The sequence below is a fragment of the Bombina bombina genome, chromosome 1, assembly GCF_027579735.1.
Source record: "Bombina bombina isolate aBomBom1 chromosome 1, aBomBom1.pri, whole genome shotgun sequence".
NCBI classification, from domain to species: Eukaryota; Metazoa; Chordata; class Amphibia; order Anura; family Bombinatoridae; genus Bombina; species Bombina bombina.
Genome location: NC_069499.1, coordinates 536,283,026 through 536,300,274, shown reverse-complemented (window position 1 = coordinate 536,300,274; position 17,249 = coordinate 536,283,026). Strand labels below are relative to the sequence as shown.

Sequence of the window (17,249 nt, the reverse complement as noted above, 5' to 3'; positions counted from 1 at the left end):
AAGCTCTCCGTCCTCATGCTCTGCGAGCTGTGACGCAGTATCAGACATGGCCCTAGCATTGTCAGCGCACTCTGTTCTCACCCCAGAGTGATCACGCTTGCCTCTTAGTTCAGGTAATTTAGACAAAACTTCAGTCATAACAGTAGCCATATCTTGTAATGTTATCTGTAATGGCCGCCCAGATGTACTAGGCGCCAAAATATCACGCACCTCCCGGGCGGGAGATGCAGGTACTGTCGCGTGAGGCGAGTTAGTCGGCATAACTCTCCCCTCGCTGTTTGGTGAAATTTGTTCACATTGTACAGATTGACTTTTATTTAAAGTAGCATCAATACAGTTAGTACATAAATTTCTATTGGGCTCCACCTTGGCATTGGAACAAATGACACAGATATCTTCCTCTGAGTCAGACATGTTTAACACACTAGCAAAAAACTTACAACTTGGTTATAATCTTTTTTAGCAAAAAACGTACTGTGCCTCAAAGAGGTACTAACGATTAAATGACAGTTGAAATAATGAACTGAAAAACAGTTATTGCATCAAATTTTAAAACAACACAACTTTTAGCAAAGGTTTGTTCCCATTAGTAAAAAAAAACAACACTAATTAAATTTGTACATAAGAAAACAAAACAACGTTTTTTATACACAGTCACTATAAGAATTCTCACAGCTCTGCTGAGAGAATTTACCTCCCTTCAAAGAAGTTTGAAGACCCCTGAGATCTGTCAGAGATGAACCGGATCATGCAGGAAATATAAAAGTAGCTGACTGGAATTTTTTGATGCGTAGCAAAGAGCGCCAAAAACGGCCCCTCCCTCTCCCACACAGCAGTGAAGAGAAACGAAACTGTCACAATTAAAGCAAAAAACTGCCAAGTGGAAAATAATGCCCAAACATTTATTCACACAGTACCTCAGCAATGTAAACGATTCTACATTCCAGCAAAAACGTTTAACATGAGAATAGTTATTAAAAAGGATTAGTGACCTTTAACACAGTAGTTCCGGTGAAATACCATCCCCAGAATACTGAAGTGTATACATACATGTCATTTTAACGGTATGGCAGGCTTTTCTCATCAATTCCATTCAGAAAATAAAAACTGCCACATACCTCAATGCAGATTCATCTGCCCGCTGTCCCCTGATCTGAAGCCTTTACCTCCCTCAGATGGTCGAGAACAGCAATATGATCTTAACGACTCCGGTTAAAATCATAGTAAAAAATCTCTGTCAGATTCTTCCTCAAACTCTGCCAGAGAAGTAATAACACGCTCCGGTGCTATTTTAAAATAACAAACTTTTGATTGAAGTCATAAAAACTAAGTATAATCACCATAGTCCTCTCACACATCCTATCTAGTCGTTGGGTGCAAGAGAATGACTGGGACTGACGTAGAGGGGAGGAGCTATATGCAGCTCTGCTGGGTGAATCCTCTTGCATTTCCTGTTGGGGAGGAGTTATATCCCAGAAGTAATGATGACCCGTGGACTGATCACACATAACAGAAGAAAAATCCCTATAGCAGGGCTAGTCTCCCCATCACCTCCACACAAGCAGAGGACACAGGGAAGAGAAAGGCATTAAGCCTTCCCAGCTCAGGGAAACCCAGAGCTAAACAATGACCCCACAGGGATCAATCATCACCCGGAAACACAGATTTCTAAAAGGAGATCCAACTCACCCAGAGACAATGGAAGAAGACCCAAAGGTCTCTTATAACTCAGACAGTCTGCATCTAGATACACTATAAAAACAGCTTACATGTACACCTGCAAGGTGCGAAGAGCTGCAACAGGTTTTTAAACTGCAAACCTTCCACGTGCTAGACAGCTATCCTAAACAAGCTGTTAGATTAAGCCCAAAAGGACAAATCCAGAGCCCTAAAACCTAAGGCCAAACCGGTCAAACTGCGGTAATGTGGCGCTAAGCCCTCCACCGCATAGGGGAGGAAAACTCTAAGTTCTGATGATATCAGATTACAGAGTGACGCAGCGGAAAACTCCCCTGCCTGGTCATCTATGACTGAAGGCTATAAGGACTGAAACAATCCTTCCCGCTTCACGGAGCCACAGGTCCTCTCGAATGCTTAGTTGAACATGAAAAACAATGATAACCTGAGCACTCGGCGCTTCTACTGAACCAGCAGAGCAGAACAGCGCCACGTGTCTGAACAGCCACAAGACTGAACGAACCGGACAGGACCAGCCTGCACTTAGGGTCCTAACCGGCATGCTGCATAAATTCTCCCTCGTAGGGGAAAAAAAAAAAAAGAAAAAAAATGTATGCTTACCTGATAAATTTATTTCTTCTTAGACACAATGAGTCCACGGATCATCTACATTACTTATGGGATATTCACTTCCTGGTCAGCAGGAAGAGGCAACGAGCACCACAGCAGAGCTGTTAAATAGCTCCTCCCTTCCCTCCCACTCCAGTCATTCGACTGAAGTTAGGAAGAGAAAGGAAAAGCCAAGGTGCAGAGGTGACTGAAGTTTACAATAAAAAAACATCCGGTCTAAAAAGGACAGGGCGGGCCGTGGACTCATCGTGTCTAAGAAGAAATAAATTTATCAGGTAAGCATACATTTTCTTTTCTTCTTAAAGACACGATGAGTTCCCACTGCCCCGGATGAAAGGGTCTGTCTGCTCAGAAAATCCGCCTCCCAGTTGTCCACCCCTGGGATGTGGATTGCCGACAGACAACAAGAATGGGCCTCCGCCCACTGAATTATTTTGAAAACCTCTGTCATCGCCAAGGAACTCCTTGTTCCTCCCTGATGATTGATGTAGGCCACTGACGTTACGTTGTCCGTAACCTGATAAACTGAACCGATGCTAGCTGAGGCCAGGTTAGGAGAGCATTGTAGATCGCTCTCAGTTCCAGAATGTTTATGGGCAAAAGAGACTGTCTGAGACCATATCCCCTGAGCCCTTAGGGAGCCCCAAAATAATCCCCACCCCTGAAGGCTGGCATCTGTTGTCACAATCTCCCAGGATGGTCTGCGAAAACATATTCCCTGGGAGAGATGATCTAGAGACAAACGCCAAAGAAGAGACTCTCTTGTCTCCTGTGCCAATAGAAGTCAAGGGGACAAGTCCAAATAAGCTCCGTTACATTGTCTGAGCATGTCCAACTGCAGAACTCTGAGATGAAAGCGAGCAAACAGGACAATGACCATTGCCGCTACCATCAGACCTATTAACTCCATGCACTGGGCCACAGAAGGACGAGGAGAAGAATACAGAGCTCGACAAGTATCGATAATCTTTAATTTCCTGACTTCTGTCAGAAGAATCTTCATAGACAGAGAGTCTATGATGGTCCCTAGAAAGGTCACTCTTGTATGAGGAACTAAAGAGCTCTTTTCTAGATTCACCTTCCACCCGTGTGACCTTAGGAAAGCCACTACCAGGTCCATGTGTGATTTTGCTAGCTAAAAGGACAGCGCCTGAACTAGGATATCGTCCAGATACGGCGCCACCGCAATGCCTCCTGAACGAAGCACCGCAAGAAGAGACCCCAGAACCTATGTGAAGATTCTGGGAGCCGTGGAAAGACGAAAGGAAGAGCCACAAACTGGAAATGCTTGTCTAGAAAGGCAAACCTTAAGAACCTGTGATGATCCCTGTGAATGGGAACATGAAGGTACGCGTTCTTTAAATCTACTGTTGTCATAAACTGACCCTCCTGGATCAAGGGAAGGATGGAACGAATAGTTTCCATACTGAAGGATGGCACTCTGAGAATGTTATTTAGACTCTTGAGGTCTAGAACTGGTCTGAAGGTTCCTTCCTTCTTGGGAACCACAAACAGATAGAAATAGAATCCCATACCTTGATCTTGAGGTGGAACAGGAACGATCACTCCCAGAGCTAAGAGGTCTTCTACACAATGTAAGAACACCTCTCTCTCTGGTCTGCAGATAACCTTGAAATTAGAAACCTGCCCCTGGGAGGACAAATTTTGAACTCCAGCTTGTATCCCTGAGACACTATTTCTATAGCCCAGGGATCCTGAACGTCCCAAACCCAGGCTTGAGCGAAAAAAAAGAGTCTGCCCCCTACCAGATCCATTTGTCCCGGATCGGGGGCAAAACCTTCATGCTGTCTTGTAGTCATTGGCCGCCTTTTTGGATTGCTTACCCTTATTCCAAGATTGGGCAGGTCTCCAATTAGATTTAGCTTGTTCCTGCTTAGTTGAGGGAGAAGGGAAAGAGAATCCCTTGAAGTTGCGAAAGGAACGAAAATTACTTTGTCTTCCTTTCTGCCTAATCTTTTTGTCCTGAGGGAGAAGGTGACCCTTACCTCCTGTAATGTCAGAAATAATCTCTTTCAGCTCAAGACCAAACAGGGTCTTCCCCTTGTAAGGGACAGCTAGAAGCTTTGACTTAGATTAAACGTCCGCAGGCCAAGGTTTCAGCCATAAAGCCCTGTGAGCCAAGATAGAGAAGCTTGAAATTTTGGCCCCCAACTTAATAACTTGAAGCGTGGCATCCAAGATAAAGGCATTAGCTAGCTTAAGAGCCTTTATCCTGTCCTGGATCTCGTCCAAGGGAGTTTCTCGCCTGAGGGCATCAGCCAGAGCATCAAACCAGTAGGCTGCCGCACTTGTGAGGGTAGTTATACAGACCGCCGGTTGCCACTGCATACCCTGGTGAACATAAATTTTCATGAGTAGACCCTCTAATTTTTTGTCCATCGGATCTATAAAAGCACAGCTATCCTCTATAGGGATAGTAGTTCTCTTAGCCAAGGTTGAAACAGCTCCTTCTAGCTTAGGAACAGTTTGCCAAACCTCTTTAACCTAGTCAGCTATTGGAAACATCTTCTTGAAAATAGGAGAAGGAGAGAAAGGAATACCAGGTCTCTCCCATTCTCTATTAATAATTTCAGAGGCCTTCTTAGGAACTGGAAAAACATCTGTAAAGGAAGGTACCTCATAATACCTGTCTAAGTTGCTAGACTTTAGGAGGACAACCATCACTGTGGAGTCACTATCATCTAGGGTAATAAAAACCTCTCTAAGTAAGAGACGAAGATGTTCCAGTTTAAACCTGAAAGATACCACTTCTGAGTTGGTCAAAGTTAACACCTCCTCCGAATCTGAGATTTCTCCTTCAGATGCCAGAGCAGGAACCTCTTCCTCAGATCTGTGAGAAGAGACTTCTGAGATAGCTACCACAGCATCAGAAACCTCGCTAACTGCAGAAATGGACTCTCTTGTGATGGCCCTGCAACATTGGAAAGGCAGACAGAGCATCAGAGATAGTAGTAGACATAAGAGAAGCTATGTCCTGTAGTGAAATTCCAGAAGGAACTACAGTAGACATGCAGGGCACTGCTGGTGAGGGCGATAATTTTTGGGACACTTGGGGAGAAAGTTGCTGCAGAAATCAGAGGACTCTTGGACAACATCTGTCAGAGGAGATTGGCTCAGCAAAAATGTTATCCCTAAAATTCACAGTCCTTTCAATACATGGAGGACAGAAAGGGATTGGTGGTTCCACATTTGCATCAAGACATAAAGCACATGTAACAGCTTGCACCTCATCTAGGTTCATTTTTTCACATAATATATTGTTATTGAGCAGAAAAAATACTGGGAATAACAATAACAATAAAATTATCCAAAAACCGTTACTGTCTCTTTAAATTTAAATGTTTTTTCTTTCTCTTGACAAACTGCTAATTTTGCTGTAGTTCCAAAACGGTTAGAAAATGTAAGCAATAATTAAACCTCTGCACCACAGCAACCTGCCGAGTTTCTCCTACCTTAACCAATGCTACCAGATCCCTTGTAGAAACGATCCGTTACTGCAACCTGCCAGAAAAAACGAACTAGGACCGCATCTGTGCTAAAAGCGCACGAAAAGTGTTCTACATGCTGCTCTAGCCCAGATAAACTCCTGTACAGCACATCTGAAGACCTGCAACTGCTTGGAAATAGTGCTACAAGCAGAGGCTCCAATAAACAGGAAGTCCTGCCCTTCATGGGCGTGCTGCAAGTCTCTGCTTCCATCTCAGGGAAAAAACTAAAGTGAAACCACCAGAGCCCTCCGTTTTAGTGAAAATAAACTTAGCAACATAACTCCAGCCCCAGTGCCTGCACCTAATCACTGCCCAAGTAAGACTTATTTTCTGAAAGTCTGAAACTGTCCCCACATAAGTAAGGTTTACCATTAACCCCTTATGTACCGTAGTGCAAATTAAACAAACACTGAGACTCCTTAGATCCCAGAAAAGGGCAGCACTTACCTCAAATACTGCCTAAAGGTTCCCGAAGGAAACAAAAACAAAGACATCCCATAGGATACAAAAAAAATAAAAAAAATAAGGCAACCCGGAGGTTAACACCCAAAAAGACACAGGCCTACCCGCAGGACCAACCAAACAGAGCCCTATCTTTCAAGAACTGGGAAAGATCTCATTCAAATGACAATCAGGAGATTACCTCATCCCCAAATGTCTAAGCAATACGCAAAGGTGCGCAATCCTGTAACGAAAGGCACAACACTCAGGGACAGTTACACCCGCAGGGAACTGAAGATGCCCTCCCAAGGCGGAAGGCCCAGGACAATAGGGCACGAGCACATTCGCAAATAAACGTCTGGACGCAGACAAATAATCGCCAACATTATGCGGAAGCGAAAACTTGCTGCAATCTCCAGGGGGGAGCACGCCACCCTGCATTGAAGAATCAAACTGGGTAATCCGCATGTGTAGAAGTATGAATTTGTAGGGAACTCACCTCTCGGAGGACAGGACAGGCGGAAGGATCAGTTGTCCCTTGATTCCCCAAGCCCGAGGAACAAGGCGCTCTCATATGGCATACGGAACAAAACTGGTTGACATGTGTCAACGAGGCCAATACGGATTCGTCACCAGACACAGAGTCTGAAATTAAAATAGTCTCAGTATCAGAATCCTCCATAACTGAATCTGAATTTGAACAGTCACAGCATCAGAATCCTCCATAACTAGATAGAGGATATGCAAAAAAAAAAATCTAAAAACGGCACCTGACACCCACAATGGCTGGGGCACTCACCACCTCCTATGACCAGACGCCTGCGGACTAGAATATTTCCTACACAACACAGTCGGAAATGGAAAACGGAACGGAACCACACACGACCACAAGGTGAACCGTACAGTCCAAAAAAGAGCGCCCAACCAAAAGCTCACGTCACTTCCAAAGGCCTCAATGTTCCAAACCACGAACCCAGTAAACAGCACACATAAGCAGGTTGAATCACATAAACATGATTATAACCCCCCCCCCCCCCATTCAATAACCCCCCTCAGGAGATATTAACCCTTGATTCCAAGATACTAGCAGAGACTCACTTATGTTAAGTAAGATCCGCCAAGTGGTAGCCTCTCGGGAAAACATTCACATTACAGTCATTCATGAAACGATATTACCGGAATCTACGCCGTGGAACAGGAACACGGCCTTTCAAGTGTGATGGATAATAGCATTGCCTCCGCCATGGACTTGAGAGAAGAAAGAAGGCAGCAGAGCGAAGATCGGCAATGCTGATTGCTTGAGGAGCTGTTAATGAGTCGGGATGGTTTCGCAGAAAGACACTTCCCTGCATCTCCGGACTCTAACGTTCATCCAAGCCCTCACAGAGACTGACAGGACTATTTAAAACTCTTGTCCCATGCCAAAGCGTACTACCCTCCATAAGAGACAAAAAGAAAAAAAAAATTGACACTTCTTTGCCAACCTCCTGGGACGAAAGGCAAAGAATGACTGGGGATGAGGGGAGTGGGAGGAGTATTTAAGCCTTTGGCTGAGGTGTCTTTGCCTCCTCCTGGAGCGACGAACAAAGCCGAATCCTTACAAATGCATTAAAAATTATTACTTTCCCTTAAAAGGGAGAGTAGACATACAAAATAATGTTATGTGCAGAATTATATATCATTATCTTAGTGGCAGCTTTATAAAACTAAAGCATTTTCTTGATTTTTTTATTTCAAAGTTAGACTCCGCTCAAGGTGAAATAAAATCAGGAAATGCTTTAAATTTTATAAAGCTGCCGCTAAGATAATGTTATATAATTCTGCACTATGTGCAGAATTATATAACATTTTGTATGTTTACTGTCCCTTTAAATGGACATGAAACCCACAATTTTTCTTTTGTAATTCAGACAGAGAAAACAATTTAAAAAAAAAAAAAAAGGTTTTCAGTGTACTTCTTAGTACTCTTTGCTGAAGAGATATTCAGGCGCCCTATATAACAGAAAAAACACTGCTGCCACCTAGTGTTCTTGCAAACGTATAACAGTTATAAAACTGCTGTGCTCCAGTCAAGAGAGCAATGTAAATTTTATAATAAAAGTACATTTGGATTTATTTTTACACAATCTGAATCAAGATAGATATTTTTTGGGGTTATGTTCCTTTAATAAGCTTGTGGTCTAAAACTTTTAGAGCACACATTTGAAATAAAAACGTTCTTATTTATGCCATTTGCCTTTGTAAGGGGCACAGAGCAAAGCAATTAATGGTGTCTGCCTTTGATAAATACTGTGTATTTAAAGGAATATGAAACTCCAAAAAACTAAATTGTGATTCAGGCAGCATAAAATAAAAAATTATATTTCAATTTACTTGTACTGTCAAATGTGCTTAGTTCCCGTGATGTTCTTTGTTGAAGAGATATCTAGGTGGGTGTCTAGAGCATTACATAGCAGGAAATAGCAGTTTCACCGCAGCAGTAGATGGCAGCACTGCCATATAATGCTCCAAAACGTGCACACTCCTGAGCTTTTTCCAACCAAAGATATCAAATTTTCTTTGTTTTCTTTGGTAATAGAAGTAAATTAGAAAGTTGTTTAAAATTTCATGTTCTATCTGAATCACAAAAGAAAGATTTGGGTTTTGTGACTCTTAAGTTTAACATTTTGAAAGATTGCTTGAATTATGTCTAACGAGAAATTGTTGCAAATTTGAGAATGCTTTTTACCTACAGTTGATGGGGACGGCGATGGGTCGAATATGGCCCCATCGTACGCCAATTTATATATGGCTCAATTCGAAGAGTGGGACACTGATCTATTTAAGTGCCATCACATTAACTACTTTAAGAGTTACATCGACTATCTGTTCCTGCTGTGGAGTGGTACGGAATTGGAGCTGCTAAATTGGTTTAAAGCACTAAATTAAATTATTCCTTCATTAAAATTCAAGATGACCATTCACAAACAGACGGTGGATTTTCTTGATTAAGGAATTTATATTAAAGAAGGTCAACGCCACACAACATTGTTCAGAAAGGATACGGACAGAAATTTGCTACTGAAAGCAACCAGTTGTCATCCAGCATCACTGAAAAAGGCTCCCCCTGTCTCCCAATTCAAAAGGGTTATACGGAACAACAGTGATATGAGCCAAGCACGTGAACAACTTGGAGAGATGAAAACTAGATCCTTACAAAGAGGATATCAAGGGAAATATATCCAGCAGCATTTCCAGACCTTTGTGAAAATGGATCAAGAAACCGCTTTGTTGACGTCAGAAAAACCAAAGGATGGTGAGAGAATGATGTTTACAACAGCCTATACAACGGATAACAGAGGATTGCCCCAATTGGTGAAGAAGAATTGGAACATCATTGAAACTGATAAGAATTTGCCATTTAAAAAAGAGATGTAGCACCCTAAAGTGGGCTTCAAGAAATCCAGATCCATTAGGGACATTCTTTTGAAGGTTGATCCGGTTACAAGAAGGTCACCTGGTTACAATCAGTGAAACCAGGCTGCTATAAATGTGCTGGTTGCACAACTTGTAATAGCTTACTAACCACAAAATTCTTCACCCACCCAGGTAAAAACCGTAGATACACCATCCGCCATAGAGTAACCTGCACAACAACGTTTATTGTGTACTTATTACACTGTCCATGTGGGTTATTCTATGTTGGGAAGACGGTGGATGACCTCCGGACGCATATGGCCAACCACCGTACCGCAATCAGAGCAGCCCTAGTGAGAAAGGGGTGTGAGCAGCCGGTGGAACAACATTTTGAGTTGACTGGCCATACCGTCACTGATTTGAGGTATGTGATTATAGATCACATCCCCCCTCTTACTAGAGGGGGAGACAGGGACAGAATGTTGTTACAGTGCGAGTCCAGGTGGATATTCAACCTGGGGACCTTGGTGCCTTGGGGTTTGACTACACACCTGGACTGGCACTGTTTTCTGTAACTGTTTTTTCAATTGGTTGCTCTTGTAACATGTTGTTCTATTCCGCTCTTTAATTGTAAGGCTATTACTAGCCAGTAATAATTATCAGTTCTTTGCCCTTTGTATTTATTCTAGCCTTTTTTAGTTTTCAGTTAAAGCTCCTTACTTTTAGCTATCTTTATAGATCGTTAGCACAATCTGGTATTACTAGTATTAGAAATCTAGTCCCATTTATTTACCGCTGTTGACAAAGATTATATGTGCTGGAAAGTTGAGCAGTTGTTTATTGCATTTGTATAACTATTTCCGATGTCTCTTACAGTTTTAATTACGCCGCTTCTGGTAACCATGGCAATAGGCTGAGCCTGCGCAGTGGTGCGGCCAGGACGCCGGAGAGTTTCCGGTTTTGCAGCGGGGGTGTCTAGTGGAGGGTACAAATGAAGTAAGGTATGTGCACTTTTTCATTATATATAGTCTGAAGACGTCACTAACATGATTGAATAAATCCTATATTTATATTGTAAAGACCAGAGGAGTGCTCCTCCTTGTGCTATTTTATATACAGTGAATCTGCTGGTGAGTGCCAGGTTTTCTGTGTGTTGTGTTAATATTTGTAATGCTTCTCTGCGGTCCTGTCATCCAGGCTGCTCTGGGGTTAACTGCCTGGGTTGCTGGAACTTTGCAGCTGTCTGTCAGTGTTCAGGGCTGTGGAGTTTGCTGTGGCTTAGGATATGTACCCAGTCCAGTCTGTGAGTGCAGTCCATTCCTGTGTTTTGTATTTACATAGGGGAGGTTACAAAAGCATGTGTCACCCAGTTGGTTTGTTTGTAAGTATGCATTGTGTGGGTGCTGGTTTAGGGTCCCAGGAAGGGGGAAAATTGTTGTGGTCCTGGGCTTGATCCTTTGGCGCCAAATGTAACTGACTTCCCCCAGTTTTGCTTTAAAAAATTACTGTGATTCTGCTGGCGAGTGCCGGTGTGTGTGTGTGTGTGTGTGTGTGTGTGTGTGTGTATACACACACACTAAAAGATATAAAAATGTGAGTACTGTCATGGTATCTCTATACAAACTATATGCAATAAGATTACTTTATTATGAAACAAATTAGAATGACAATTTATGACATTTATATGCCATAAATTTGCGTCTGATTTTTGCTTAGTATAAAGGAAGCTTGAAAACGTATTTGATAAGTGTTCAATCTCAAAAACATGAATATGCATGATAAGAAAACATTTACATACATCTATACCTAGATAAATATTCAACCAGTCCAACATACCCAGCTCCTGAACTTGGGAAGACTTCCTCTGTGCACAGGGTATCAGCATTCAACCTGTTCAGCAAGTCTTTAAGGGCTACGAGTGCCTCTGCATCCGCTAAACCACCAACAATAGCAGCTACATCTTTTCCTTGCACACTTTGCAACTGGAATAGAAAAACACAGATATTGGTAGATTGATATAGAACAGGTCTAGACTTAAAGGGACACGGAACCCACATTTTGTGATTCAGATAGAGCATGCAATTTTAAGCAACTTTCTAATTTACTCCTATTATCAATTTTTCTTCGTTCTCTTGCTATCGTTATTTGAAAAAGAAGGCATCTAAGCTCTGGACAGCACTTTTTTTATTGGTGGATGATTGTATCCACTAATCAGCAAGAACAACCCAGGTTGTTCACTAAAAATGGGCCGGCATCTAAACTTACATTCTTGCATTTCAACTAAAGATACCAAGAGAATGAAGAAAATTTGATAATAGGAGTAAATTAGAAAGTTGTTTAAAATGTCATACTCTATCTGAATCACAAAAGAAAAAATTTGGGTTCAGTGTCCCTTTAAAGGATAGATATTTTGAATATGTTTACTATGCAACACTGGCACAATAATAGTTCTCACCCTGGCGTATGGGATCATCGCTCTTATTTACTGCAACTAATCAATTTATGTTGTTATGACCTAAGCTTCACTTTAACATGTCTTACAAATCAGAAAGCCTCACCACTCCAGCAACTTGTGTGAGCACATCTTCCCAGGTTGCATGAACTAGATGACCTTCACTATTCCTGATCATTGGCTGGGTCAGTCTCTGACGTTTCAGACCATCATAGGAAAACCTATAGCATTAACAAAATAAAAGTAAAATATAACTCATATGTCACGAGCTTGAACATTTATCCGACTTTCTTCACATTTCTCGCATTAACTAGTCAACATACTTTTTGTTTTTATTATCTTGAATTGGAGAAGTAAACCAGATTTATGGTTAACATCTGCAATAAAGGTAAACCATATTTAACTATTCAGATTCACATTGCTTTATTAATGCTTCAGGGGGAATACATAGTAGATATTTTTTTTTTTTATGCACATGCACTTCATCCTCAAACAATGCAGATTTTTGGTTGGATTATTGATTTATGGAATACATGCCTGACGTCATGCTTATCTACTGTTAGAGCAACCTATTTTAGTATGACCAATCACTTCAATTGATTTATGCGTTTCCTAAAAAAGTGTTAGCTACCCTAAAATAGAACATGTAAAATTATATATATATATATATATATATATATATATATATATATATATATATATATATATATATATATATATATATACACACACACACAAACACACACATACAAAAACACCCATTTGTCGTTATGTACACGATAAACAAAAATCTCTAGGCAAAATAATTTAAATGAAGAGCTTACTTGTGTGCTTACAGTTGTAAGTAAGAGTAATCTAATGTCTTAATCTTTTAATGCAGTTATTAGAAATTAGTAAACTGCCACTGAAATGATCAAGTGGCAGGATAGCCTTGTGCACAAGTGTTTTTGGTTAAATGTTTTTTTTTTGTACAGATTTTAAAATGAGTCACATTTTCATTAAGCAAAAATTTTAAAAACAAGAGATTCACTGCATTTAGTTCAAAGTCAGTTCAAACACTGCACATTATAAAACTGTATATACCTGGTCTTATCAGAGATCCACTCCTCATTAATGTCTTCATGCACCTTTGGCAAGATTCTCATTACCTCTCCACCTCTTGTGCTTACTACAATGTTACTACCTAAAGCGTCCATAACATCAATAGTTTCAGTCTTTCTGTGCATAAAAATGAGAGAAAAATTTTAAACACAACAACATTTAACACCACACCAATAAAATGTTTAAAGGAATATGAAGCAAACATTTTCTTTTGTGATTCAGACAGAGTGCAAAAAAAAAAAAAAGTTTCCAATTTGCTTCTGTCAAAATTTGCTTTGTTATCATGATAATCTGAGTTACTTAGGTAGGCATCTGTAGCACTACATAGCAGGAAACAGGGCTGCCCTCTAGTGCTCTTGCAAATGGATAACATTCTTGCAAAACTGCTGCTATATAGTGCTCAAGAATTGGGCCAGCTCCTAAGCATATGTCCCTGCTTTTCAACAAAATATATTAAGGGAACTAAGAAAAAAACAAATGATGACTTACCAGATAATTTCCTTTCCTTCTGTATGGAAAGAGTCCACAGCTGCATTCCTTACTTGTGGGAAATACTGAACCTGGCCACCAGGAGGAGGCAAAGACACCCCAGCCAAAGGCTTAAATACCTCCCCCCACTTCCTCATAACCCCAGTCATTCTGCAGAGGGAACAAGGAACAGTAGGAGAAACATCAGGGTGAAAAAGGTGCCAAGAAGAATACATTTATATTTAGGGCCGCCCATCAGAGAACATGGGCGGGAGCCGTGGACTCTTCCCATACAGAAGGATAGTAAATTATCTGACGAGTCATAATTTATGTTTTCCTTCTTAATATGGGAAGAGTCCACAGCTGCATTCCTTACTTGTGGGAAACATATACCCAAGCTCAAGAGTACACGGTATGCTAATGGGAGGGGAAAAAAAAAAAAAAGAGAGAGAGGCGAACCCCAATCTGAGGGCACCACAGCCTGCAAAACCTCTCCTGAAGGCTGCTTCAGCAGAAGCAAAAACAACAAACTTCTAAAAGTTGGAATCGCCTTACGATCCATAGGATGCCTCATTTTTGAAGGCCCAAGAGGAAACCACTGCTCTCGTAGAATGAGCCGTAATCCTCAGAGGAGGCTTATGTCCCGCTGACTCTATGCTAAACGGATGACACTCCCCAGCCAAAAAGATAAGGAAGTCTAAAAGGCTCTCTGACCCCTACGCTTCCTGGAAAGGAGAACAAACAGTGAAAGAAGTACGTCTAAATTCCATTGTGGCCTGGAGATAGAACTTCAAGGTACAAACCACATCCAGAATTACGTTAAACGTTCCTTCGACAAAGGATTAGGACATAAGAAAGGAACCACAATCTTTTGATTGATGTTGCAAAATGACACAACCTTAGGAAGAATATCTAACTTGGTTCGTAGAACAGCCTCATCAGCATGGAAAGCCAGATAAGGAGGGACGCATTGCAAGGAAGCAATCACAGATACTCTGTGCGCAGGGAGCAATAGTCAGTAGAAAAAGGAACCTTCCAAGACCACAATTTATTGTCTACTTCACGCATAGGCTCCAATGGAGCTTGTTGCAAAACTTTAAGAAGATTTAAACTCCAATGAGGAGCATTAGATCTAAACACAGGTCTGATCCTAGCAGAGCCTTAACAAAAGACTGTACACATCTGGAGGCTCAGCGAAACTCTTGTGCAGTAACACAGACCGGGCTGAAAACTGTCTCCTCAGGGGACTTGCAGAAAAGCCCTTCTCCAGTTCATCCTGGAGAACAGAATAAGTAGGTCCTCCACAACTTATGATAGATGCAACGAGCAACCAGCTTACGAGCTTGAATGAGAGTAAAAATAACACTCTCAGAAAACCCTCTCTTGGCTAGGACTAAGAGGTCAATCTCAACACAGTAAGCCTCAGGGAATCTAGAGACATTGCTGAACAAAGACCTTAGTCAGCAGATCCCTGCAACAAGGTAACTTCCACGGAGGAGATGAAGACATCCCCACTAGATCCGCAAACCATATCCTTTGTGACCAAGACAGAGCAATCAGAGTCACTGACACCTGCTTGATTTGAGCCACTACACTAGGAAGGAGTGGTAACCGTCGGAAAGATAAATTAGGTTTAACCTCCAAGGCCACCGCTAATGCATTTTTTAGCTCCGCCTGGGGATCCCTGTACCTCGACCCATATCTTCTTGCAAATCTCCGCAAATACCCAGGATGGAGAGACCATTCCACCGGATGAAAGGATTGTCTGCTGAGGAAAACCGCTTCCCAGTTGTCCACATCTGCAATGTGGATCGCTGACAGCGAACAAACGTAGGTCTCAGTCCACTACAGAATGCAAGATACTTCCCTCATAGCTAGGGAGCTTCTCGCCCCCCCTGATTGTAGATATAAGCCACCAAGGTTATATTGTCCGATTGGAATCTGATTAACTGAGTCCAAAGACCCTGTGCCTCTCTTTGGCACCCCAAAAAGCTCCCCATCCTGACAGACTCGCAACCGTAGTTGGCCTTAAGACGGATGTTCCTCAGGACAAGTGATCCGGACAAAAACACACCAAGAGAGCGGTTCTCTTGATCGGATGTCCAGAGAAATCTGTTGAGAAAGATCCGATGATCGCCGTTCCACTGCTTCAGCATGCACAGTTGCAACAGTCTGAGGTGAAACCTGGCAAAGGAATGATGTCCATGCTGGACACCATGAGACCAATCACCTCCATACACCGAGCCACAAATGACCTTAAGGAGGTCTGGAAAGCAAGACATGTTGAAGCTAGCTTACAACGTCTCTGATTCTAATATAGTACCCATGAATTCTATCCTGGTACTTGATACAAGAGAACTCTATTTATCTTCCATCCAAGGGATCGAAGAAGACAGCGGAGAGATTCCAAATGGTCCACTCTTCTAAAACGCAAACCTTAGAAACCTGGAAGTGGTCCTTGAGGATTGGTACATGAAGGGAGCATCCTTCAGATCTATTGTGGTCATTTACTGCCCTTCTCGAATGAGGGGAAGATTGGACCTTTTGTCTCCATCTAAAACGTGGGGACATTTAAAAACTTTAGGTCCCGAATGGCTGAGACTTGAAATCTGTCTTGTAACCGTGGGCTATGAACTTCAGGACCCATGGATCCGGCACATCCCTGAACTAAATGACTAAAAGAGCGACAGACTGCCCCCTACACAATCCAAACGTGGACCAGGAACCACCCATTCAAGCCGACTTAGACTCGGCAGGCTTCTTGCACTGCTTGGATTTATTCCAGGAGTGAGCCGGCTTCCAAGAGCTCTTGTTTTGCTTTGGCCTAGTGGAGGACTGCTGACATGGGCCTTATCAGAACGAAAATTGTACTAGTTCATATTCTCTTGCGGTAGGAGGGCACCCTTGCCCCCTGTGAACGTGGAGATAATTGGTCCAGGCCTGGACTCAAAAAAAAAAAAAAAAAACATTCCCTGAAGGGGAAGGAAAGCAGTCTAGACTTAGAAGTCGTATCCGCAGACCATGACTTCAGCCAGAGCCCGATGGGCCTGAACAGAAAAAGCTGAAGCCGTAGCATTCAGAAGAATAATCTGCATATTAGCATCACAGATAAAAGAATTGACAACCTCAAGGCCTCAATTCTTTACTGAAGAACATCGAGGGGACCCTCCCCCTCGATCAATCCCATAAGGCGTTGCACCAATAAATAACTGCTTCAGCAACCGTGGTAACAGCCACCGCCGGTTGAAAAACCAATATCCCGTATGTCTAAACATCTTTAACAGAGTTTCCATCTTTTATCCATGGGCTCATAAAACCAAGAGCTATTGTCAAGCAGGATAGTAGTACATTTAGCAAGGGCGAAGATAGCGCCATCACTTTTAGGGACGGAACCTCACAACTCCAGAGAGTCCAGGACCGGGAACAATTTGTTAAATGGAGAAGAGGGGAAAAATGAATCCAATCCTGTCCCATTCATTCTTAATAATGTTCACCATCTAACAAGAGCAGGGAAGGATAAGGTATAACCCTGTCCCATTTAGAAATCAAAGGTTCATCAGGCAATTTGGCCTCTG

The 17,249-nt window shown here is 42.1% G+C and overlaps 1 protein-coding gene across 1 annotated transcript in view; it reads right to left on the bottom strand.

The window, feature by feature from the left end:
- The window catches only part of NDUFS1 (NADH:ubiquinone oxidoreductase core subunit S1), a 219,565-nt gene that overhangs the window by 148,034 nt on the left and 54,282 nt on the right, over positions 1-17,249 (bottom strand). Inside the window, exons 9-11 of the mRNA XM_053698653.1 lie at positions 13,189-13,323; positions 12,212-12,326; positions 11,490-11,635 (exon numbers count right to left, since the gene is read on the bottom strand). Coding sequence (XP_053554628.1) covers positions 11,490-11,635; positions 12,212-12,326; positions 13,189-13,323 — 396 coding nt within the window. The remainder of the gene's footprint in view (positions 1-11,489; positions 11,636-12,211; positions 12,327-13,188; positions 13,324-17,249) is intronic.